This window comes from Geotrypetes seraphini, chromosome 9, assembly GCF_902459505.1.
Source record: "Geotrypetes seraphini chromosome 9, aGeoSer1.1, whole genome shotgun sequence".
Classification (NCBI taxonomy): domain Eukaryota; kingdom Metazoa; phylum Chordata; class Amphibia; order Gymnophiona; family Dermophiidae; genus Geotrypetes; species Geotrypetes seraphini.
The window spans coordinates 115,787,571-115,812,230 of NC_047092.1; the positions used below are offsets into that span (position 1 = coordinate 115,787,571).

The window sequence follows — 24,660 nt, forward strand, 5'->3', positions numbered from 1 at the left end:
GTTTAGATAAACCTATATCATTAAAAGAGTTACAAATGGCATTGAAATCCCTTAGAGTTGGGACCGCTCCAGGTGGAGATGGATTTACAGTGGAGTTTTATAAAGAATTTCAAATTTCCCTTTTACCATATTTATTAAAACTATATCAGGACCAACTGAATAAAGGTTGTATATCAGGCACTATGGCAGAATCTTTAACTATTGTTTTGCCAAAGCCAAATAAAGATCCAACATTGGTGTCAAATTACAGGCCTATATCTTTAATAAATGTAGATGGTAAAATATTAGCTAAGATTTTAGCATTAAGATTGGCTAAAGCTCTTCCGCATATAATAGGAATAAATCAAACTGGATTTGTTGCTCAAAGACACTCTTCAAATAATACTAGACTGGCATTTCAGATGTATTATTTAACAAGACAAATTAATGATCCGGCTTTTTCAGTATCACTAGATGCTGAGAAGGCTTTTGATCGTGTAGAATGGAATTTCATGTATCAAGCTATGGAATGGTTTGGTATTGGATCTGGATTTATACAAATGATTCAAGCACTGTATAGCTCCCCAACTGCTCGTTTATACATAAATAATAATTTTTCAGATGCTTTTAAATTGCAGAGGGGAGTTAGACAGGGTTGTCCATTATCTCCTTTGCTCTTTGATATAGTTCTTGAACCCTTGTTGTTAGCTATTCAACAGGCAAAGGACATAGAGGGTATTCCATGTGCTGGAGTGGAATATAAAGTATCCGCTTATGCAGATGATATATTGCTTCATTTGAGGAATCCGGAAACAACAATTCCATGTCTACTGGAGATAATAGATACATTTGGAAAATTCTCAGGATACAAAATAAATTGGAATAAATCAGAAATTTTACCTTTAAACGTGCATTGTACAAAAGGTATACTTGATTCTTTCCCTTTTATTTGGAAAGAGGATGGTATAAAATACTTAGGTATTTGGTTGAATAAAACACTTGAAGAGACAATGAGAATAAACGAAAAATTTTTATTACAAAAAGTAACAGAGTTATGTGAGCAATGGAATCCTTTACATTTGTCATGGTGGGGAAGAGTTCAAACTGTTAAAATGATGATTTTGCCTGTAGTTTGCTATCAATTGGGAATGATACCAGTGTTTTTTCAGGGGTCTTTTTATAAAAAATTAAATAGTATTCTGGTTAAATTTATTTGGCTGGGTAAAATTGCAAGAGTGGCTCTAGTGTCTTTGCAAAGACCAATTGAGGAGGGTGGGGTAAATTTTCCCAATTTTTATAGGTATCATCAGGCCTATATCATGCGCCAAGGTATGTATTGGGTCCTCCCAGAGCTTTTGGAACAATTACCAGAGTGGTTAAGAGTGGAGAGATCACTTATTTTTCCACTTAGGCTTGATCTTCTGCTTGGTATAAAAGTGCCTAGAATACGTAAAGACAATAAAGTATTAATGGATACTTGGAAAACATTACGATTTGTAGATAAATTATCTAGTGATTCTATTTTAAAATCGAAACAGCAGACTATTTGGGTAAACTCCAAGATACAAATAGGCGGGTTTAAGGTTGTCTGGAAGGATTGGATTAAAGCAGGTATAAGATCCTTAACGGAAGTAATTGATAATGGTAAGCTGCTTGATTTTTCACAATTGCAACATAAATATGGTCTGAATAAAAAACAAAGTTATAAGTGGTTGCAATTGAAGCAGGCTATTCAGGTGGGGTTCCCTGAATGGAAATCTTTAAATGATCATTACAGCTTAGAATTCTTATGTTTCCAGGCAGATTTTCTGGGACACCAGGCCGCAAAGTGGTATAAAATGATATCTAATTATTTGAATAAGAAACCAAAAAATGGATTAAGAGATATTTGGAGCATTGAGATTAAGCATCAAATTAATGCATCTCAATGGCCACGTATTTGGTCTTGGAGAATTAAAGGTACGATGTCGGCATCTATCAGGCAAACATGGTTCTTTTTGTTGCATAGAGCATTCTGGACCCCTACTAGATTACAAAAATTAGATTGCTCTAAGTCTAATAGATGCTGGCATTGTAAAATTGAAATTGGAACTTTAGACCATCTTTTATTTTATTGTCCATGTATTCAGGCATTTTGGATATCAATATGGGATCAAGTTAATATATTGATGGAAAATCATGTAGCATTATCCTACGACACAGTGATTTTTGGAATGTGTATGAGGGCCAAAAGTCAGATATCTGCAGCAAACAACAAATTATTGATGATTCTTACTGGAGTGGGAATTCAACAAATAACGACTAATTGGAAAGACTGTTCTAGATTGAATTGTAGTTTTTGGTGGAACTCAGTTTGTCATTTATATAAGATGGAAAGATTTCTTGCAGTACAGAGGGGATATTTTAAAAGGTTTAAGGAGGTGTGGAGGCCATTAATTGAATATTGTAATGATTAAGGGTTATTCTTTTTCCTTAGGGGATAATTTGTAAAAATGGGGGGGAGGGAGAGTCTAAATATGTATATGTTTGGATAAAATATTTTGTTGATAGGGGAGGGGATGGGAGGTGGGTGGAGGGAATTAAAACATGTGTAATAATATTGCTTAAGAATGTCAAGTGAGTGATGTGAATTACTTGTAATAATATTGTACACTTGTTGAAAGAAATAAAAAGGAATAAAGATGAAAAAAAAAAAATAAAAATAATAATTTTACAAATCAAAAAAAAAAAAAAAAGACATAATATGGCCAGTCTGAAATGACACCTGCAATCAGGTGGAACATGTAGTTCAGACCCAAAAGAAAAATGAGTACAGTCTTAGACTAGAGAAAAAAACGAGGAAATTATACACTCATGGTGGGATCTTAAAACACAGATCATCTTAAAATGAATTGTAGAAAAGATAAAAAGACCCAAATTAAGTTTAAAATAAATGAATAATCCAAGGTATGAAATAAGTGATCCAAAGTGTTCATGTTGGATAGTGACTAAATCATGATGACTAAATGATAGATGACTAAATCATGCAGTAAATTAGTAGAAGATGAATGTTGAAAATAGGAAAAAAAGTCCAAACTTCAATGTTATATATTCAAAGAATACTACTGTGTTTTCTCGAAAATAAGACTAATGCTGAAAATGAGAGCTAGTGTGTTTTTTGGGCCCAAATTAATTTGAGACACTGTCTTATTATTTTTGGGGAAACATGGTAGCTGAAAACCAGTGAGCTACATAAAAGGGATTAGGTGGGCCAATGTCTTCGCTCCTCCCCCATTCCAGCAGGGGAGAGCCGAAGGAGGAGGGCTGCAGTCCGGCCTTAGAACAAACGGTCGGCTCGGGGGCCCGTTCCAGCAGGGCACCCGATACTGTCTTCGCTCCTCCCCCATTCCAGCAGGGGAGAGCCGACGGAGGAGGGCTGCAGTCCGGCCATCGGACCAACGGTCGGCTCGGGGGCCCGTTCCAGCGGGGCACCCAACACTGTCTTCGCTCCTCCCCCATTCCAGCAGGGGAGAGCCGACGGAGGAAGGCTGCAGTCCGGCCATCGGACCAACGGTCGGCTCGGGGGCCTGTTCCAGCGGGGCACCCGACACTGTCTTCGCTCCTCCCCCATTCCAGCAGGGGAGAGCTGACAGAGGAGGGCTGCAGTCCGGCCATCGGACCAACGGTCGGCTCGGGGGCCTGTTCCAGCGGGGCACCCGACACTATCTTCGCTCCTCCCCCATTCCAGCAGGGGAGAGCTGACGGAGGAGGGCTTCAGTCCGGCCATCGGACCAACGGTCGGCTCGGGGGCCTTTCCAGCGGGGCACCCGACACTGTCTTCGCTCCTCCCCCATTCCAGCAGGGGAGAGCTGACGGAGGAGGGCTTCAGTCCGGCCATCGGACCAACGGTCGGCTCGGGGGCCTTTCCAGCGGGGCACCCGACACTGTCTTTGCTCCTCCCCCATTCCAGCAGGGGAGAGCCGACGGAGGAGGGCTGCAGTCCGGCCATAGGACCAACGGTCGGTTCGGGGGCCCGTTCCAGTGGGGCACCCGACACTGTCTTCGCTCCTCCCCCATTCCAGCAGGGGAGAGCCGACGGAGGAGGAGCTGCTGTAAGAAGGTAATTTAGATTTGCGGCTACAGGGCAGGGAGGATTGTCGGACTGGGGTTGTTGTCGGTCGGTCGGGGAAGTGCCAAAAAAGTAAGGGGACCTGGCTGGCTGTGCTGCAACCAGGGCGGACCGCCCCCCTCCCTTGGTAGCCACTCGAACCCCGAGGCTACTCTCCTTCTCCTTACCTGCCCTGCCTGCAGCACAGAGCCGAACGGAAGTCTTCCCGACGTCAGCGCTGACGTCGGAGGGAGAGAGGGCTTTGTTTAAGCCCTCCCTCCCCTCCGACGTCAGCGCTGACGTCGGGAAGACTTCCGTTCGACTCTGTGCTGCAAGCAGAGCAGGTAGGGTGAAGAAGAGCCGCGCGACTGAGTACATCCAGCCCCGCAGGAACCCCGCGACCCTCGGAGGCGTCCCCACGGGATCCCCGCGACCCTAGGGGGCATCCCCACGGGATTCCCGCGACCCTAGGGGGCTTCCCCACGGGATCCCCGTGACCCGAAGAGGGAACCCGCGGGATGCCAGCGGGATTCCCGTCGTCCCTGTTCTCTGATGCACAGTCAGAAGGAAGTGCAACCAGAGACTCATGAAATCACCAGACAACTAAGGTAGGAAAAATGACTATTTTCAATTTAGTGATCAAAATGTGTCCATTTTGAGAATTTATATCAGCTGTCTATATTTTGCACTATAGCTCCCATTTTCTAAACCGCAATAGCGGTTTTTAGCGCAGGAAGCCTATGAGCGTCGGGAGCAGCGCAGAACATTCAATGCAGCTCCCTACGCTAAAAAACGCTATTGCGGTTTAGTAAAAGGGGAGGGGTTATATTTGCCTATTTTTGTATAGTTGTTACTGAGGTGACATTGCATATTTTAAAATCATCTGCTTTGACCTCTTTGGGAAGAAAACCCGAATAGAAATTATAATTAATATTATCTCTGTGTACAGTGTGCTTTGTGTTTTTTTTTTATTTTATTGATGGTACATCATTTTGACTTGGTCATTTTAAAAGTAGCTCAGAAGCCAAAAAAGTGTTGGCACCTCTGCTCTAGACTTAATTAAACATTCCTTCAGAGGAATAGTGAGTCACTTACATTGTTCTCCAGTCCTTCGATGACCTCAATGCCATTATCGCTGAGGTAGAGCTCACGCAGGTTTAACAGGCTTTGCAGACCCTCAATTTTTGTCAGTCGGTTACTCTGAAATCAGAACAGTTAGTCCTAGCACATAAACAATAGAGTTCACATTTGTAATGGAACTATTTTTGCCAGACAGCTGTTATTGACAGAACCAATTTAAGCATCTTCAAGACTGTGATACCTGAGTTATACAATCAAATCCCAAAAACATTCTGCTTATACAGTCAGATTTTAATCCTAGCGGAATTCTGAGCAAAAACAATTTCAAAATTCTGTGCTAAAAAAAAAACCCAACAAAATTCTGCACACAAAATTAGCAAATTCTGCAAGTTTATTTGTCAAAGTTTAAACAATATTTTTGCTAATTATTATCGCAGGGGTCTAGGGCACAAATGAAATTGGTAAGCAGGACTAACAGAGAACAACGGAATCCAGAGGGACAATCAAAAATGGGGAAACAGACTGAGGACGAAACAGATACACCACAGGAGGAGGATGACCGGGACGAGGCTTGGGGACTAGCAACTCATGAGGGGGACGCCAGGAGTGCCAAACCACGAGGAAAACCAGCAAGAAAGGCGATCAACCGGGACTTACATTGCCTGTACACTAATGCTAGGAGCCTAAGGGCTAAAATGGGAGAGCTGGAAGTATTAGCCAGCAAAAAGGGCCTAGACATAATTGGAGTCACAGAAACGTGGTGGACTGATGACAATAAATGGGATGTGGCTTTACCAGGGTTCAAACTCTACAGGAGAGATAGGTCACACAAAAAGGGTGGAGGAATAGCGCTATATAAAAAAAGATTCCATACCTTCAACCAGGATGGAAACAACAGCAAGGGCGGATGACTTGGAATCACTATGGGTTAAGCTAACAGGAGGAACAGGAGCAGACATAAAATTGGGTGTGTACTATCGCCCACCTGGACAATCGGAAGAAATCGACCAGGACATGGAGGCCGAACTGAGGCAGTTATGCAAAAGCGGAAGTGTGGTGGTAATGGGGGACTTCAACCACCCGGGAATAGACTGGAGCATCGGGCACTCAAACTGTATGAGGGAGACCAAATTCATGGAGGTCACGAGGGACTGTTTCATGGAACAGCTGGTCACGGAACCAACACAGGGAGATGCCACTCTTGACCTAATCTTCAACGGACTAGGGGGACCCGCTAAGGAGGTGGCAGTACTAGCCCCACTAGGAAACAGCGATCACAACACGATCCAGTACAGGCTAGAAATTGGATCATCAAAGGTGAAAAGAACCACAATGACAGCACTCAACTTCAAAAAAGGAAATTATGATGCCATGAGGAAAATGGTGGGAAAGAAACCCAACGATACCGCAAGGAAGATGGAGTCCGTAGAAAAAGCCTGGACCCTACTCAAGGGCACGGTGCAAGAAGCACAGAACCTGTGCGTCCCCAAGTTCAGGAAAGGGTGCAAAAAAAAAAAAAAACAACAAAAAACCCAGTGTGGATAACAAATACAGTGAAAAAGGCGATAAGTGATAAGAAGGCATCATTCAAAAAATGGAAAAAGGATCAGACAGAGGACAACCAAAAGGAGCATAAAAAACACCAAAAGGAGTGTCACCAAGTGGTTAGGAAAGCAAAAAGAGAATATGAAGAGAGACTGGCAGGGGAAGCAACGAATTTCAAATCATTCTTCAGGTACGTCAAGGGGAAGCAACCAGCTAGGGAGGAAGTGGGACCCTTGGATGATGGAGACAGAAAGGGAGTGGTAAAGGAGGAAAAGGAGATAGCGGACAGGTTAAATGAGTTCTTCACATCAGTTTTCACGAAAGAGGACACAACCAACATTCCGGAACCCGAGGAGATCGTAAAAGGAGATCAGGATGAAAATCTGGTCCAACTAGAGGTGAGCAAGGTGGATGTCCTCAGGCAGATAGACAGGCTAAAGAGCGACAAATCGCCAGGTCTGGACGGCATTCACCCAAGGGTACTCAAGGAACTAAGGAACGAAATAGCTGAGCCACTTCAACAAATATGCAACCTATCTAGAGGACTGGAAAATAGCAAATGTCACGCCCATCTTCAAGAAAGGCTCAAGGGGAGACCCATGAAACTACAGGCCGGTGAGCTTGACCTCGGTCCCGAGAAAGATGATGGAAGCGCTGATTAAAGACAGCATCTGGGAACACATCAAAAACAATGGGCAGCTAAAGTCGAGCCAGCATGGCTTCTGCAAGGGCAGGTCATGCCTCACGAACTTATTATACTTCTTTGAGGGGGTAAACAGCCAGGTGGATAAAGGGTATGTCAAGGGGAAGCAAACAGCTAGGGAGGAAGTGGGACCCTTGGATGATGGAGACAGAAAGGGAGTGGTAAAGGAGGAAAAGGAGATAGCGGACAGGTTAAATGAGTTCTTCACATCAGTTTTCACGAAAGAGGACACAACCAACATTCCGGAACCCGAGGAGATCGTAAAAGGAGACCAGGATGAAAATCTGGTCTAACTAGAGGTGAGCAAGGTGAATGTCCTCAGGCAGATAGACAGGCTAAAGAGCGACAAATCGCCAGGTCCGGACGGCATTCACCCAAGGGTACTCAAGGAACTAAGGAACGAAATAGCTGAGCCACTTCGACAAATATGCATCCTATCCGGAGGACTGGAAAATAGCAAATGTCACGCCCATCTTCAAGAAAGGCTCAAGGGGAGACCCAGGAAACTACAGGCCGGTGAGCTTGACCTCGGTCCCGGGAAAGATGATGGAAGCGCTGATTAAAGACAGCATCTGGGAACACATCGAAAACAATGGGCAGCTAAAGTCGAATCCTGATGAAATTGGTATAAGATAGTGATAAACTCTCCTTAAACCACACTGGAGACGGTATGAGGAATGTGCTACCAGAGAATAAGAAATAAGAATCAATAAATAAATAAGAGGACCAGTCAGTACGGGCCCAGTGCCCTCGTAACAACCAATGGCCCCGGGCAGGTGTTTATGGAGTGACAAGCACTTAGAAATTAATCTAAATAAACCCTGCCCCGTACATCATGATGTACAAGATGATGTACGGGCAGGGTTTATTTAGATTAATTTCTAAGTGCTTGTCACTCCATAAATACCTGCCTGGGGCCATTGGTTGTTACGAGGGCACTGGGCCCGTATTGACTGGCCCTCTTATTTATTTATTGATTCTTATTTCTTATTCTCTGGTAGCACATTCCTCATACCGTCTCCAGTGTGGTTTAAGGAGAGTTTATCACTATCTTATACCAATTTCATCAGGATTGGACTTTCACTAATATTGGTATATATATAATTTGGTTTCTTTTTTGGCCATTTTGGCAGCTAAAGTCGAGCCAGCATGGCTTCTGCAAGGGCAGGTCATGCTCACGAACTTATTATACTTCTTTGAGGGGGGTAAACAGCCAGGTGGATAAAAAGGAATCCATAGACATCATTTACCTTGACTTCCAGAAAGCCTTCGACAAGGTACCACACGAAAGACTGCTAAGGAAGCTATGGAACCACGGGGTGCAAGGGGTGGTCCACCGATGGATCAAAAACTGGCTGGCGGACAGGAAACAGAGGGTTGGGATAAAGGGCCATTACTCAGATTGGCAATGGGTCACGAGCGGAGTTCCACAGGGGTCGGTGCTGGGACCGCTCCTGTTCAATATATTTATTAACGACCTGGAGGCGGGAACAAAATGTGAGGTTATTAAATTTGCTGATGACACTAAACTATACAGCAGGGTCAAAACCACGGAGGACTGCGAAGACCTCCAAAAAAATCTGACAACGCTGGAAGAGTGAGCCAAAAAGTGGCAAATGAGCTTCAACATAGGGAAATGCAAGGTCATGCATGTTAGAAAAAAGAACCCGATGTTCACTTACAAGATGGGGGTATCACCGCTAGGGGTGAGCAACCTTGAAAGAGACCTGGGAGTGATGGTAGACACAACACTGAAGGTGTCGGCGCAGTGCGCCACAGCCTCAAGGAAAGCGAACAAAATGTTGGGTATCATTAAGAAAGGTATCACGACCAGGACGAAGGAAGTCATCCTGCCACTGTATCGTGCAATGGTGCGCCCGCACCTGGAGTACTGTGTCCAGTACTGGTCGCCATACCTCAAGAAGGAAATGGCGGTACTCAAGAGAGTCCAGAGAAGAGCAACTAAGCAAATAAAGGGTATGGGGGACCTCTCATATACTGACAGACTGAAAAAGCTGGGGCTTTTCTCGCTGGAACAGAGACGACTTAGAGGAGACATGATAGAAACCTTCAAGATCATGAAGGGCATAGAAAAAGTGGACAGGGACAGATTTTTCAAACTATGGGGAACCACAAGTACAAGGGGGCACTCAGAGAAATTGAAAGGGGAGAGGTTTAGAACAAACGCCAGGAAGTTCTTTTTCACCCAGAGGGTGGTGGATACATGGAACGCGCTACCGGAGGATGTGATAAGCAGAAGCACGCTACAGGGCTTCAAAGAAGGTCTGGACAGGTACCTGAAGGACAAAGGGATAGAGGCGTACAGATAAGAGTAGAGGTAAGGTTGTAGGGATAGGATTAGAGGTAATTTATAAAATTTGTCAGAGACCACTGTTCAGACAGTAGGCCTGATGGGCCGCCGTGAGAGCGGACCGCTGGGCGAGATGGACCTCTGGTCTGCCTCAGCGGAGGCAACTTCTTATGTTCATTTAAAACATTCAAAATAAAATGTGTTTTTTTTCTACATTTGTTGTCTGGATGTTTTCCATAATGTTGGTTCCAGTTTTTCTTTTCTGCTTTCTTGTCTGTTGTCTGCTAATTCTCCTTCAAGCAGTTGCTATCCATTTGTCTTTTCTCCTCTCTCTAGTCTATTCCCTCACTACACTTGCCTCTGACATATTGATCATGCCTTTTTAGCTCTTTTCTGCTTTTTTTACCCTTCTTCTTTTTCACTTTTCAGCTACCTATCAAATTTCTATCTTTTCTCCCATTCCCCATCTTATTCCTTCTTCAGCATTCCATTCCCTTTCATCTTCAATGTACTCCCCATACCATATTTCTACCCTCTATAATAACTGTCCTCTAATCTGTTTCCTTACCACCCCCATCCTCCCCCTCAGGGTTCTACCATTCTGTCTTTCTTTCACCCTTATAGTCCAGCATCTGCTCCCTCTTCCTTCCTTCCCTACCCTCATAGCCTGACATATGCTTGTCCTCTCTCTTCCCTCCTCCATTCTCCCCCATGGTCCAGCATTTCTCCCACTCTCTTCCCCACTCCCATTGCCAGATATCTCTCCATCACTCCCTTCAGCTCCTAGATTCAACATCATCCACCTTCTCCCCCTCCATTTCCTCCCTCTCAACCACCCCCATGTCTAACATCTCTCTCTCCCCTTCCCTGGCATCCCTCCCCCATGCAGCATTCTGCCTCCCTTTTACTGCTATAACCAACATTTCTGTTTCTTTCCCACTGTCCACTCACACACTCTCTCTCTCCCTGTCTTGTGCCCCTCCATGCAGCATCTCTTCCTTCCTCCCCTCCATTCTCATATAGAACATTTCTTTCTCTCTCCCTATGCACCATCTCTCTCTCCCCTCCACACTATGTACATTTCTCTCTCTCCCTTCTCCATCCTTGCTTCCATCCTCTCCACTCCTTTCTCCCTCTCACCCCTTTCCATATCTTTGTTACATCTCTCTGCCCATGTCCAACAATTCTTCCTCTCTCCCTCCCATGTGAAACATCTTTTCTCCCCTCCTCCTGCACAGCATCTTTCCTTCTTTCTGTCCCCTTCTCCTATGTAACATCTTTCCTTCTTTCCCTGTCTTCCCCTATGCATCTTTCCTTCCTCCCCTTCTCAAAACTCTCTCTAACACCTCGCAGCATCAGTTCCCACACACTGCCTAACACAAACCCAGAAGCCTCTCCATGGCAGAGGAGAGGTTTCTGGGTTAGCAGCAGGCAGTGGTTTTGTACGGAAAAGGGAAATTCTGCAAGACTGTTCAATTCTGCAAAAATTTTGCATTGCGTAGTCATGCAGAATTCTATCAGGAGAAAGATTTGCACAAAAAAAGTTTAGGTTCTTACCTTTATAATATCTTTTCCACTAGATAGGGATAGTATGCTGAACAATAGGGTTATCCATGTGTGCTTGTGAGCATACTGCAGATGTCAATCACAGCTTTTCAGCTTCTCCTTCTCTTTGGTCTGTGCCGCTCCATTCAGTTCATAACAAAGCTGGCGACAGCCCTACAGAAGAAGACAGGAGGAGGGATAAAGGGAATTCCCCGAAAGCAATGTTACTTACCGTAACAGTTGTTATCCAGGGACAGCAGGCAGCTATTCTCACTAGTGGGTGATGTCATCAGACAGAGCCCCGGTACGGACGTCTCACAAGCACGTGTTGCTTGTAGAAACTTAAAGTTTCTAGATGCCCGCACCGCGCATGCGCCGGTGCCTTCCTACCCGGAGATCCGGGCGTGTCTCCTCAGTTCAGGTAGCTAGCCTGAGAAGCCAACCCAGGGGAGGTGGGTGGGACGTGAGAATAGCTGCCTGCTGTCCCTGGATAACAACTGTTACGGTAAGTAACATTGCTTTATCCCAGGACAAGCAGGCAGGTATTCTCACTAGTGGGTGACCTCCAAGCTAACCTCAGTGGGATGGAGGGGGAGTTGGCGACTTAAGAGAATAAATTTTTCAATACTGTTTGGCCAAACTGTCCATCCCGTCTGGAGAGAGTATCCAGACAATAATGTGAGGTGAATGTGTGAACCGAGGACCAGGTGGCAGCCTTACAAATTTCCTCGATTGGTGTTGATCTGAGGAATGCTACTGAGGCTGCCATTGCTCTGACCTTATGGGCTGTGACCTTACAAGGAAGTGATAATCCAGCCTGGGCATAGCAGAAAGAGATGCAAGCCGCCATCCAATTAGAGATGGTGCGCTTTGATACGGGTCTTCCCAACTTATTAGGGTCGAAGGAGACAAAAAGTTGAGGAGTGGTTCTGTGTGGCTTGGTGCGATCCAGGTAGAAAGCCAAGGCACGTTTACAGTCTAGAGTGTGAAGGGCCGATTCTCCGTGGTGAGAATGAGGCTTAGGGAAGAATACTGGAAGTACGATGGATTGGTTGAGATGAAATTCGGAGACCACCTTAGGCAGGAATTTCGGGTGAGTGCGGAGGACCACCTTGTCATGGTGGAATACTGTGAATGGTGGGTCCGCCATCAATGCCTGGAGTTCGCTGACTCTGCGAGCGGACGTAAGGGCTACAAGGAAAAGAACTTTCCAGGTGAGATACTTCAGAGGGGCCCTGTTGAGTGGTTCAAACGGGGGCTTCATGAGGTGGGAAAGGACTACATTGAGGTCCCAAACCACTGGGGGTGGTTTGAGAGGAGGGTTAACATGGAAGAGTCCTTTCATAAATCTGGTGACCACCGGATGGGCCGAGAGGGGTTTCCCTTGTAGAGGCTGGTGGAACGCCGCAATAGCGCTCAGGTGGACTCGTATGGATGTGGACTTGAGCCCAGATTGAGATAGGTGCAGGAGATAGTCCAGCACGGAGGATAAGGAAGCTCGCTGGGGTTCCTTTGACTTAGAAACGCACCATGAGGAGAATCTGGTCCATTTCTGGGAGTAGCATTGTCGAGTGGCGGGCTTCCTGGAAGCTTCCAAGACTTCCCTCACTTCTTGTGAGAATTGGTGAGGGGTTACGTTGAGAGGAACCAAGCTGTCAGGTGGAGAGACTGCAGGTTGGGATGAAGTAGTGATCCTTGATGTTGAGTAAGTAGTGAAGGAAACACTGGAAGTGGTACTGGTTCCCTGCTGCTGAGTTGAAGTAGGAGGGAGAACCAAGGTTGTCTGGGCCACCGAGGGGCTATTAGAATCATGGTGGCCCGTTCGAGTTTCAGCTTGACCAGAGTCTTCTGGATCAGCGGGAATGGTGGGAACGCATATAGAAATCGTTTCCCCCAGTTCAGTAGAAAAGCATCTGCCTCGAGGTGATGAGGAGTGTAGATCCTGGAGCAAAACTGAGGCAGTTTGGCGTTGTGGGGAGCCGCAAAGAGGTCTATCTGAGGCGTCCCCCATTGCGTGAAGATTTGGTGAAGGGGGTTGGAATGGAGAGTCCATTCGTGCGGTTGTAGCAGACGGCTTAGTTTGTCTGCTAGGACGTTGTTCTCCCCCTGGATGTATACTGCTCTGAGTAAGGCGTTGTGGCGTACCGCCCAGTCCCAGACTCGTAGAGCTTCCTGGCAAAGGAGGGACGAGCCCGTGCCCCCTTGCTTGTTGATGTAATACATGGCAGCCTGATTGTCTGTGCGAATGAGGATTACCGTGTCGTGAAGTAGGTGTTGGAAAGCTTGGAGCGCATTGAAGATGGCTCTGAGTTCCAATAGATTGATTTGGTGTAGTCTTTCCGCACTGGTCCAGAATCCTTGGGTGCGGAGACCCTCCAGGTGGGCCCCCCATGCGTAATTCGACGAGTCGGTTGTGAGAACTTTCTGATGGGGGGGAGAGTGCATCAGCAAACCTCTGGATAGATTCGAAGAGGTCATCCACCAAAGTAGAGACTGCCGAAGAGCAGGTGTGACTACGATGCGTTTGGATAGTGGATCGGATGTCTGGTTCCACTGTGATGCCAGGGTCCACTGGGGGATCCTGAGGTGGAGTCTGGCAAAGGGTGTCACGTGTACTGTGGAGGCCATATGGCCCAGGAGCACCATCAGTTGTCTCGCCGGTATGGTTTGGTGAGTGATCACCGACTGGCAGAGGTGAAGAAGAGACTCCATGCGTTGCCGGGGCAGGAATGCTCGGAGTCGGGTGGTGTCCAGGACCGCTCCGATGAAGGGGAGGGACTGGGTAGGCTGTAGATGGGACTTGGAGAAGTTGATCTCGAAGCCCAAATTCTGGAGGAAGTAGGTTGTAGCCAAGGCCGCCGAAGTGACCTCTGGGGCTGACGGGGCCTTGATGAGCCAGTCGTCGAGGTATGGAAAGACCTGTAGACCCCTGTCCCTGAGTGCTGCGGCCACTACCACCAGGCACTTTGTGAAGACTCTGGGGGACGAAGATAGGCCGAATGGTAGCACTCGATACTGTAGGTGCAGATTTCCCACCCGAAATCTGAGGAACTTTCGGGAGGCCGGGTGAATGGGGATGTGAGTGTAGGCCTCTTTGAGATCCAGGGAGCATAACCAGTCGTTCTGCTCGAGGAGGGGGTATAGAGAAGCCAAAGTCAACATGCGAAACTTCTCTTTGACCAGGAACTTGTTGAGGGCCCGAAGGTCTAAAATGGGTCGCAGGTCGCCCGTTTTCTTCGGGACGAGGAAGTACCGGGAGTAAAACCCTCGGTTCAATTGGTCTGACGGGACCGTCTCGACCGCCCGAAGCTGGAGTAAGTTTTGGACTTCCTGAAGAAGAAGGGAGGTCTGCGTCGAGCTTGAAGGATACTCTCTTGAAGGATGGTCCGGGGGGACCCGGTGGAATTGAAGGGAGTATCCTTCTCTTATGATGGAGAGGACCCATAGGTCCGTGGTTATGGCCTCCCATCTGTGGTAAAAAAGATGGAGGCGGCCCCCTATGGGAGAGGCCGAGGTTATGCTCCCGGGAGGGGCGTCAAAAGGGCTGGGGAGCCTTAGGTACAGCGGGTGGCTGGACTTTTTGTTGAGACTTCTGGGGGGGTTGTCTCTTCGCAGGCTGTCTCGCCGCGGGCGTTTGTCTGGGCATGTAACGCCGCTGGTAAATCAGGGGTGGCCTGGAAGGTCGAGACTGTTGAGGTTTGGGTTTGGGCCGTAGGATGGATTGAAAGGATTTTTCATGATCCGACAGCTTCTTGGTGACAGTTTCGATAGACTCATCGAACAGGTCGGCTCCAGCACATGGTACGTTGGCGAGTCTGTCCTGTAGGTTGGGATCCATATCGATAGTACGGAGCCATGCCAGGCGACGCATAGCTACCGCGCTTGCGGCGGCGCGTGCCGAGAGTTCGAATGCATCGAAGGAGGATTGCATCAGCTGGAGGCGTAATTGGGAGAGGGAGGCTACCACTTCCTCGAACTCGAATCGAGCTTGGTTGTCTATGAACGGAGTGAACTTGCGGAGTACCGGCAAGAAGAACTCCAGATAGGAAGAGAAAAAGAAGTTGTAGTTTAGCACCCGTGACGCCATCATGGAGTTTTGGTAGAATTTTCTACCAAATTTGTCCATCGTTCTTCCCTCTCGGCCCGGCGGTACAGAAGCGTAGACCTGGGAGGGATGAGAGCGTTTGAGGGAGGACTCGACCAATAGGGATTGGTGGGAGAGTTGGGGGCCCTCGAACCCTTTATGGTGCACGATGCGGTATCGAGCATCGAGTTTGCTGGGGATCGCCGGTATGGAATACGGCGTTTCGAAGCACTGCATGAAGGTCTGGTCCAGTAATTTATGCAAGGGGAGCCGGAGCGACTCCGTTGGAGGGTTAGGTAAGTGCATGGTGTCCAGATACTCTTTGGAGTATCTGGAGCCCGTGTCAAGGGTCACGTCCAGATCATCCGCCATTTGTCGGAGGAATGATGAGAAGGACAATTGTTCCGCCAGCGTCGGTCTGTGGGACGGGCTGGAGGAGGATGAGGCCTCCAGGTCTGTGGACATCGGGGAGTGACAAGGAGAATCGGGTACCGGTGTCTCCTCGTACTCCGGGCCCCTCGGAGGGGACGCCTCTGTTGAGGAGTATCCCCTACGTTGCAGTTTTTTCTGCGGTGACACCTCCGAATGGCGTGAGGAGTGCCAGGATGAGTGTCTCGATCGGTGCCCGTCTCGGTGGCGGGACGGGGATCGGGATCGTCTGTGCATCGCATGGTCTCCCGAGGCCCCCAAGTGGATAGGGCTGGAAGCGGTGGATCGCAACTGGGTTTGCGATGCGGATTCTTGCGATGCTACCCAAGTCTGGTAAGGAGTGCGGAAGAACTCTTCCTGACTATGCCCAGGGCTTCGAGTATCGAGCGGGGGTCTGGTCCCATGTTGGCGCGGAGGCGTAATGGGTTCTAATGGCGGCATATCGGTAAGCGAGGTTTGCCGCGTGGGCATCGCCGCCCTCCCCCGTTCGTCCTCGTCGGTTGTCGAGGTCGAACGGTGTGGGGGAGGGGGAGGGGGCGGACCGCCCCTTTGGGTCGGTACCGGGAGGTCACCCTGTATGGCAGCGATGAGCCCGGGTCCGATGGTCTGCATGAGCTCAACGAATTGAGCTTCTAGCACGGACCGTAGCGAAGCCGATAGGGAGGGATCCGCACCGAAAGGGGGTCCTCCTGCACGGACATCGCGCTCCTTCGAGGTCGAGTGCTTCTGCTTAGCAGCTTTCGGCACTTTGATGACCATTGGTGGCACTGTGGAAGGAAGAGGTACCTGAACCGAGGAGACCGGGGCAGGCACCGACGTCGAGCTCGTGGATGGTGTCGGGGCGAGCGATGCCGGTTTCACCACACTCGATGCAGGGGTGGTCGATGCCGGTTTCGCCCGAACCGGGGAGGTATCAGATGAAGTGGAGGCTGTGGGATCCTTAGCTGCGTCCATCTTGAACATCGATTCCCACAATAGGCAACGCCGCTTGAAAGAGCGTGCCGTAAGGGTAGAGCAAGGCCCGCACGATTTCGGGATGTGGTCAGGGCCCAAACACTGCAAACAGCGCCAGTGAGGGTCCGTGAGTGAAATCGCGCGTTTTCACTTGCTGCACTTTTTAAACCCGGTGGTTGGCCGGGACATAGGCCGGAAAATCTCCGCCGCGAGGTCGAAGCCAGTGGGCCTGAGCCACGTGGCCGGCCCGTTCGACCCGCCGGAGGAAATAATCTTTTTTTTTTTTTTTTTTTACGAAAATAAAAGAACTGTTAACTGTAATTAAAAGAAAGGCGAAAACGCGGACAAGGAAGGCAAATTTAACTGAATTCAGCTAGCGCATGATGAAGTTGAACTTCTCAGCTCCGCGGAAAAGAAAGAACTGAGGAGACACGCCCGGATCTCCGGGTAGGAAGGCACCGGCGCATGCGCGGTGCGGGCATCTAGAAACTTTAAGTTTCTACAAGCAACACGTGCTTGTGAGACGTCCGTACCGGGGCTCTGTCTGATGACATCACCCACTAGTGAGAATACCTGCCTGCTTGTCCTGGGATAAACCAGGGGTCTGATTTGCTCAGATGAAGTTAAAACAATCAATGAAGAAACAGTAATGTAGTTAAATACAATAAGCCTCTGAGAGGAACAGTGAATTTAAGAAACAAACAGCCGGAACATTTATGGAGATCAACCATTCCTCCCTTGTAATCCAATAAACAGTCTCTATTTAATCCAATAGTCTGACTGACAGAGAAATCTTAACTATGGAGCTGACCATTAATTCTGAGTCAGAAAGCAGGCACATTGGATAAATTGTTGGGCGGCAAGGGGGGGGGGGGGGGTTGGGGGTCCAGCATACATCCCTATCTAATGGAAAAGATGTTATTAAGGTAAGAACCTAATTTCTTTTTCTAATGCAATAGGGATGGTATGCGAACCATAGGAACATACCAAAGCACTCACCAAACTCTAGGGTGGAATAGAGGAGCCTGCTCATAGTACCAAGGACCTGAAAACAGCATCCTCATGTAGAATTTGGTGAAGGTATAATAATAATAACTTTATTATTTTATACCGCCATAACCAAAAGTTCTAGGTGGTTTACACTATAAAGAGCTGGACAATCAGCGAAATACAATAATAAAGTAAAATATACAAATATTTGTAAAATAGAATTTCAATAATAAAACTCACTAAGAAATAAATTTATCGAACAAGATGGTCTTAATTAATTTCCGAAAACTGCGATAGGATAACATAGCTTGCTGAATACATTTACCTAACCAAGATTGTTGCCTACCAGCTTGAAATGCTAGGTTCCTATCTAAGAAGGTCTTATATTTTTGGATAAGCAAATAAGTAGAAGTTTCTAGTTTCTCTTGATGGTCTATGCAACACAAAATGAGGAAAAAGGTAAGCTGGAGACAATCTCAATATCAGCTTAAAGCAGATACAGGAAAATTTGAATAATACTCTTGCCTACAAAGGCAGCCAATGAAGTAAACGATAATATGGACAATATGGTCGTTCATTTTTAAACTAAACATCAATCGATCAGCTGTATTCTGAATTATCCTTAATTTCTTTAGAATTTTTTTGGGTGCTCCTAAATAGATGATGTTACAATAGTCTAAAATAGATAAAACTAATGCCTGCACCAACAGTCTGAACGATAAAGGATCAAAATATTTTTTTATGGTTCTTAATTTCCACAATGTAAGAAAGCAATTTTTGTACCACTAAGTTCGTGTGTTCTGCTAGTGTTAAATGTTGGTCTAGTGTGACTTCCAGAATTTTGATAGATTTAATAATCGGGTAGTCATGACCATTAAGATGAAGCAATGAGTTTATTTTGTCGTTGGGACTAGCCAAGAAAAGTTTGGTCTTTTCCGTGTTGAGTTTCAGTTTGAAATTAATTGTCCACTGTTCTATCTGAGTCATAATAGAAGATATCTGGTTTAAAATTTCAGTCGTAAAATTATTCAGAGGGATTAAAATAGAAATGTCATCTGCGTATATATAAAATTTTACATTTAAACTCTGTAATAAATGTCCTAAAGGGGAAATGTAAATGTTGAATAAGATAGACAATAGAGAACCTTGGGGCACACCAGATGGGTTGTTCTATGAATGAGTGTAGTTACCGTCACAAATCACTTGATAAGATCTTTTCTTCAAAAAACCTTGAAACCAGTTCCAGACCCTTCATGAAAGTCCTATTGTGTCTAAACAACTCAACAATATTTCATGATCTACTAGGGAGGACCAGGTTGCTGATCTACAAATCTCCTTGGGAGGAAATGCCTGAGCTTCTGCCCAGGAAGGAGGAGGTCACTCTTCTTGTCGAATGCACCTTCAACGAGATAGGTGGTTGTTTGCCATAACTGATATATGGAGAGGATATCTATGAATCCAACTAGATATGGTGGCCTTGGAAGTGGGTCTGCCACATCTCACCTGACTGGTTAATACAAAAAGATGATCTGAGAGACAAAACTCATTAGTGACCTCCAGGTAGCACAAGAGAATTCTCCAGACAACCCAAACCCTTTTAGACCTTGTCTTTCTTCTTGGATCCTGTTGGATGAAAAGCTGGCATTCTAACCTCTTGTTTGACATGAAACGCCGAAACAACTTTTGGTAATAAGGAGGGAACTGTATGCAAGGTTACTCTCGTTTCTGTGATCCTGAGTAACGGCTCTCTGCACAATAGAGCCTGCAACTCTGATACTCTTTTTGCAGAAGTAATTGCTACCAGGAAGACTGCTTTGACCGATTGATCCATGAGAGAGGCTTCTTGTAAGGGCTCATACAAAGGCCTGCTGAGTTCTTCTATGTTAAGATTCCAGGATGGAATTGGATCTTGGACTGGCGGCTTTAGTTCCAGGGCATCTTTGGAAGAACCTATGTCCAGATGGGCCACTAGTGAAGCTCTCTTCTCTCAGCCCCAGAAGCATAAGAAGCCTGCTACTTGCACCTTAAGGGACGTCACTGCCAATCCCTTATCAAGGCCTTCTTGGAGGAACGCCAGTACCGATGAGATTGGGGCTTTGCCCAGCTCTAACTTTTCTCTGCTGCACCAGTGCTGAAATGTCTCCCACGCCTTAGCATACGCTAAAACCATCTTTGGCTTTTTGACTCTAAGGAAAGTAATAATGATTACTTCGGAGTATCTTTATTGGAATAGCACTGCACATTCAAGAGCCATGCCATAAGAAAAAAGCATCCCAGATCTAGGGCAATCAACCCTTGAGAAAGTAAGTCTGGGTATATCTGGAGTCCAAGACTTTTCTCCTTCTGGGGGCATATGCGATCCATGTACCACAAGTGCCTGGGCCAATCCGGTACTACTAGAACTACTGTTCCAGAGTAGTTTGCTATTTGGCGGATGAACTGACCTATCATGGGCCAGGGTGGAAACAACATACAGTAGCTCAGTCTCTGACCATAGTTGAACCTGAGGATCTAGCCCTGCATTTGCAGGTCCGCATCTTTGTCTGAAGAACCGATGCACCTTTTTGTTCTTTGCAGTCGCCATGAGGCTGAACATCAGACGACTACATCGTCTCACAATGGCTTAGAATGTTTTCAGGAACCACAACCACTTTCCAGGGTCTAAGGTCTGTCTGCTGAGATAATCCACATGAACACTGTCTGCCCCAGCCAGAGATTGTTTGCAGATGAGTTTCTGCACAACAGAACAATGCTTTCACATCTTGCCAGAGCACATCACTCCTGGTGCCTCCCTGCCTGTTGCCACTGCAATGGCATTTTTGAAGAAGACTGACTGTTTTGCCCTCTAGCAAATACTGCAGTTGTTGCAGCATCAGATGAACAGCTTGGAGTTCCAGCCTGTTGACAAATCACTTCCGTTGAGATGGAATCCAGTGTCCTTGTACTGGGTGAACATTGCAATGAAACAGAAACATAGCTAGCATCCGTCGTGAGGATGACCCAGGAATTGATCCGGAGTGGGATTCCCTTTGCTACAGACTGAGGGTGGAGCTACCAACTCATGCTGCTTTGGGTTGTCACTGTCCAAGGGAGTCTCTCTGAGGTGATCAGCGAGACAACGTTTCCTGGAGGGGACACATATGTGCCTTCGCCCAGGGCACCACCTCTATCATGGCTGACATAGACCCAAGCACTTGAAGGTAATGCCACACAGTGCGTGTTTCTGGAAGAAAGACTCATCCTTCTGCTATACTGAATAAGATCCCCAGATATTCCAGGGCTTGTGCTGGAACTAGGTGGCTCTTTCGATAGTCCACAATCCAGCCCAGACTTTGTAACATCTCCACAACTGCCGCTACTAATTTTTCTCCTGTTCAGGACAGTGCTCTGATAAACCAATCATCTAAGTACGATGCTCTGTGAAGATGAAGGCGTGCAAGGTCTACCTTTTAGCCCTCTTTGAAAATCTCCAGGATCCCGCGGTCTGTCATTATTTGTTCCCAGGCATTCACATAGTCTGAGAGCTGACCTCCAATCTTCAGAGGAGCGGCTTGAGGGCTGACATCTGTGGCTTTTTGGCTGGCACTGCGGAGCAGGAACCGGAATCTTGGTTCCTCCAGTTCCCGGAGAATTTATATCTAGAACCTTGAAAGGCTCTCTAGTTAGAGGCTCCTGTTGAGTACTGGCGAGATTGCCTTGACCCACAAAAGGACCCCTGGCTCTGGCTTGTCGAGATCTGCTGTCTTAAGAACATAAACATAAGAACATAAGAAGCGCCATCTCCAGATCAGACCTTCGGTCCATCAAGTCCGGCGATCCACACACGCGGAGGCCCTGCTAGGTATACACCTGGCTTATTTTATAGCCAACCATATCTTTATATGCCTCTCTCAAGGAGATATGCATCTAGTTTGCTTTTGAAGCCTAGGACTGTCGATTCCGCAATAATCTCCCCTGGGAGAGTATTCCAGATGTCAACCACTCTCTGTGTGAAGCAGAACTTCCTGATATTAGTCCTGAACTTGCCCCCCCTTAGCTTCATTTCATGTCCTCTTGTCCGTGTCAAATTGGACAATGTAAATAATCTTCTCTGCTCTATTTTGTCGATTCCTTTCAGTATTTTGAAGGTCTCGATCATATCCCCACGCAATCTCCTTTTCTCAAGGGAGAACAATCCCAGTGTTTTAAGTCGATCCTCATATTCCAGTTTCTCCATACCCTTCACTAGTTTAGTTGCTCGTCTCTGCACCCTCTCCAGCAGTTTTATATCCTTCTTTAGGTAGGGAGACCAATGTTGGACGCAGTATTCCAAGTGGGGTCTGACCATTGCCCTATAAAGCGGCATTATAACTTTCTCCGATCTACTCGAGATTCCTTTCTTTATCATGCCCAACATTCTATTTGCCTTATTTGCCGCTGCCGCGCATTGTGCCGACGGCTTCAGGGTCCTATCTATCAGTACACCTAGATCCCTTTCTTGTTCACTTTTTCCCAGAGTTGCACCTGACATTCTGTACTCGTATTCCTTATTTTTACTGCCTAAATGCATTACCTTGCATTTCTCCACGTTGAACTTCATCTGCCATTTCTCCGCCCATTTTTCTAACCGACACAAATCGCTCTGGAGTTCCTCACTGTCCTCCTGCGATCTGATTGCCCGGCAGAGTTTTGTGTCGTCTGCAAACTTGATGATCTCACTGAATGTTCCGTTTTCCAGGTCATTGATATAAATATTAAAAAGGATCGGCCCAAGTACCGAGCCCTGGGGTACACCACTAGTCACTTTCTCCCAGTCGGAGAACTTCCCATTTATGCCCACTCTCTGCTTCCTGTTATCCAGCCATTTGCCTATCCATCTTTGTATATCTCCCTCTATGCCATGGCTTTGTAGTTTCCTGAGAAGTCTTTCGTGTGGAACTTTGTCAAATGCTTTCTGGAAGTCCAAGTATATTATGTCCACCGGCTTTCCACTATCAATTTGCTTGTTCACGGTCACAAAGAATTGGAGTAAATTTGTCAAACACGATTTCCCTTTCCTGAATCCATGTTGACTGGGTTTCATCAAGTCGTGTGTGTCCAAGTGCTGAACTATGCTATCCTTGATCAGTGATTCAATCATCTTGCCGGGGACAGACATAAGACTCACAGGTCTATAGTTGCCCGGTTCTCCTCTCGATCCTTTTTTGAAAATTGGCGTGACGTTCGCTTTCCTCCAGTCGTCTGGTATCTGACCAGTTCTGATTGACAGGTTTGCAAGTTTTTGCAATAACTCTCCGATTTCAACCTTCAATTCCTTCAAGACTCTCGGGTGAATTTCATCCGGTCCAGGGGATTTGTCACTTTTAAGTTTGTCGATCTGGTAGTATATCTGATCTAAGTTCACTTCAAATGTGGTAAGGCTGTCCTCTATTTCTCCTGTAAACAGTTTCTCCGCTTCAGGTATTGTTGAGGTGTCCTCCTTCGTAAAGACAGATGCAAAGAAGGAATTTAGTTTGTCTGCGATTTGTTTATCTTCCTTGATGTACCCTTTTCTTCCCTTGTCGTCCAGGGGTCCTACTGCCTCTTTTGCAGGTTTTTTCCCTTTCACGTATCTAAAGAAGGGCTTGAAGTTTTTGGCCTCCTGGGCTATTTTTTCCTCATAGTCCTGTTTTGCATCCCTCACCGCCTTGTGACATTTCTTCTGTTCATCTTTATGTTTGTTCCAGGCTTCGGTTGTCTTTGTGCATTTCCATTTTTTGAAAGAGTCCTTCTTTTCTTTTATGGCTTCCTTCACCTTGTAAAGATCTTGGATGGCAATCTTGTACACTGGCCATAACATCATCTAGACCCTTCCTAAACAGCATCTGTCCTCTGAATGAGAGCCTGTTCAGTGTTGCTTTAGGTCGAATCACCTGCCCATTATCTGATCCACAGCATACGACTGGCAGAGATGGAATATGCGGAGACTTTCCCCATGACTTTGATTATATCTTAGAGCGCATCTGCTACATAATCTACTCCAGCCAACACAAGCTGTGGCAGTGGCTCTGCCAGGTTCTGAGTTCGTAGCTTGGAATGACAAACGATGCTACGGCTACAGCCTTAATCCTAAAGCTAGAGCCTCAAACTGCCTCCTGAGGACCATATCCATTCTACGGTCTTGCGGATCCTTTATAATCACGCCTCCCTCACTTGGCAGGAGGTGTGTCTGGTCACCTGGACTACCAGGGAATCCATCTTTGGCATAGCAAACATTTGCTGGAATTCCTGATCCATGGAATACAGCTGAGTCATGGTTTTAGCAACCTCCAGAGGGGTCCTTCAGGGTTCTGTGACTAGGATCCTCATGTCCGGATGTCACAGAAAAGAGCCCAGACCCTGCTCAAAAGAGAACCCTGGGAGAATGGGATTTGTGGAAGGTTTATATTTAGTTCTTGAAGAGACTCTGTAATGATTTCCAGCAGTGCAGAGGACTTAAATAGTCAACAAACGGAGGAATCTTCCCCCTGGTCTATGGCCGATATCACCTCCTGGTCCTCTATATGAAAGATTGCTTCTCCCACACCAGGGAAACCTAACTTTGGGACAATAAAGGTATTAAATCTGACCCCTCATCCTCCGAGTCCCTGTCCAATGGCCTATCAGAGTCCAGAACAGCCTCCGCTTTCAGGGTGGAAGTACTTTGAGTATCCAAATGGGCCTGCACACTGGTCCGCTTGCCAGCGGATTTGACCGTTGGAGTTCTGCCTTCTGCATAGGCCTGCCAAAGGATATTAATGAATTCCAGGGTAGAGGCCTAACTGGGCAACTCAACTGCCCCCTTAGTATGAAGTGCCTTTTCTTGGGCTGTGAATAATCTGCACTCTTATGATACATAGGACCACTGTCCCGGGGCTCTGTTTATTTACCCCTGATGGGACTGTTTGCTGTTCTCTGACTACAGAGGGGCTAAGCCTGAAGCTTACGACCCTCTA

General features: G+C 46.6%; 1 protein-coding gene across 5 annotated transcripts in view; it reads right to left on the reverse strand.

Annotated features, from left to right (window-relative positions):
- Positions 1–24,660, reverse strand: part of PPP1R7 (protein phosphatase 1 regulatory subunit 7) — a 318,429-nt gene that overhangs the window by 115,303 nt on the left and 178,466 nt on the right. For 4 of the 5 annotated variants that reach the window (XM_033957511.1, XM_033957510.1, XM_033957508.1 and 1 more), the window contains one exon: positions 5,162–5,266. The exons of the other annotated variant lie outside the window; for it this stretch is intronic. In XM_033957511.1, coding sequence (XP_033813402.1) covers positions 5,162–5,266 — 105 coding nt within the window. The remainder of the gene's footprint in view (positions 1–5,161; positions 5,267–24,660) is intronic. 5 annotated transcript variants of the gene reach the window in all.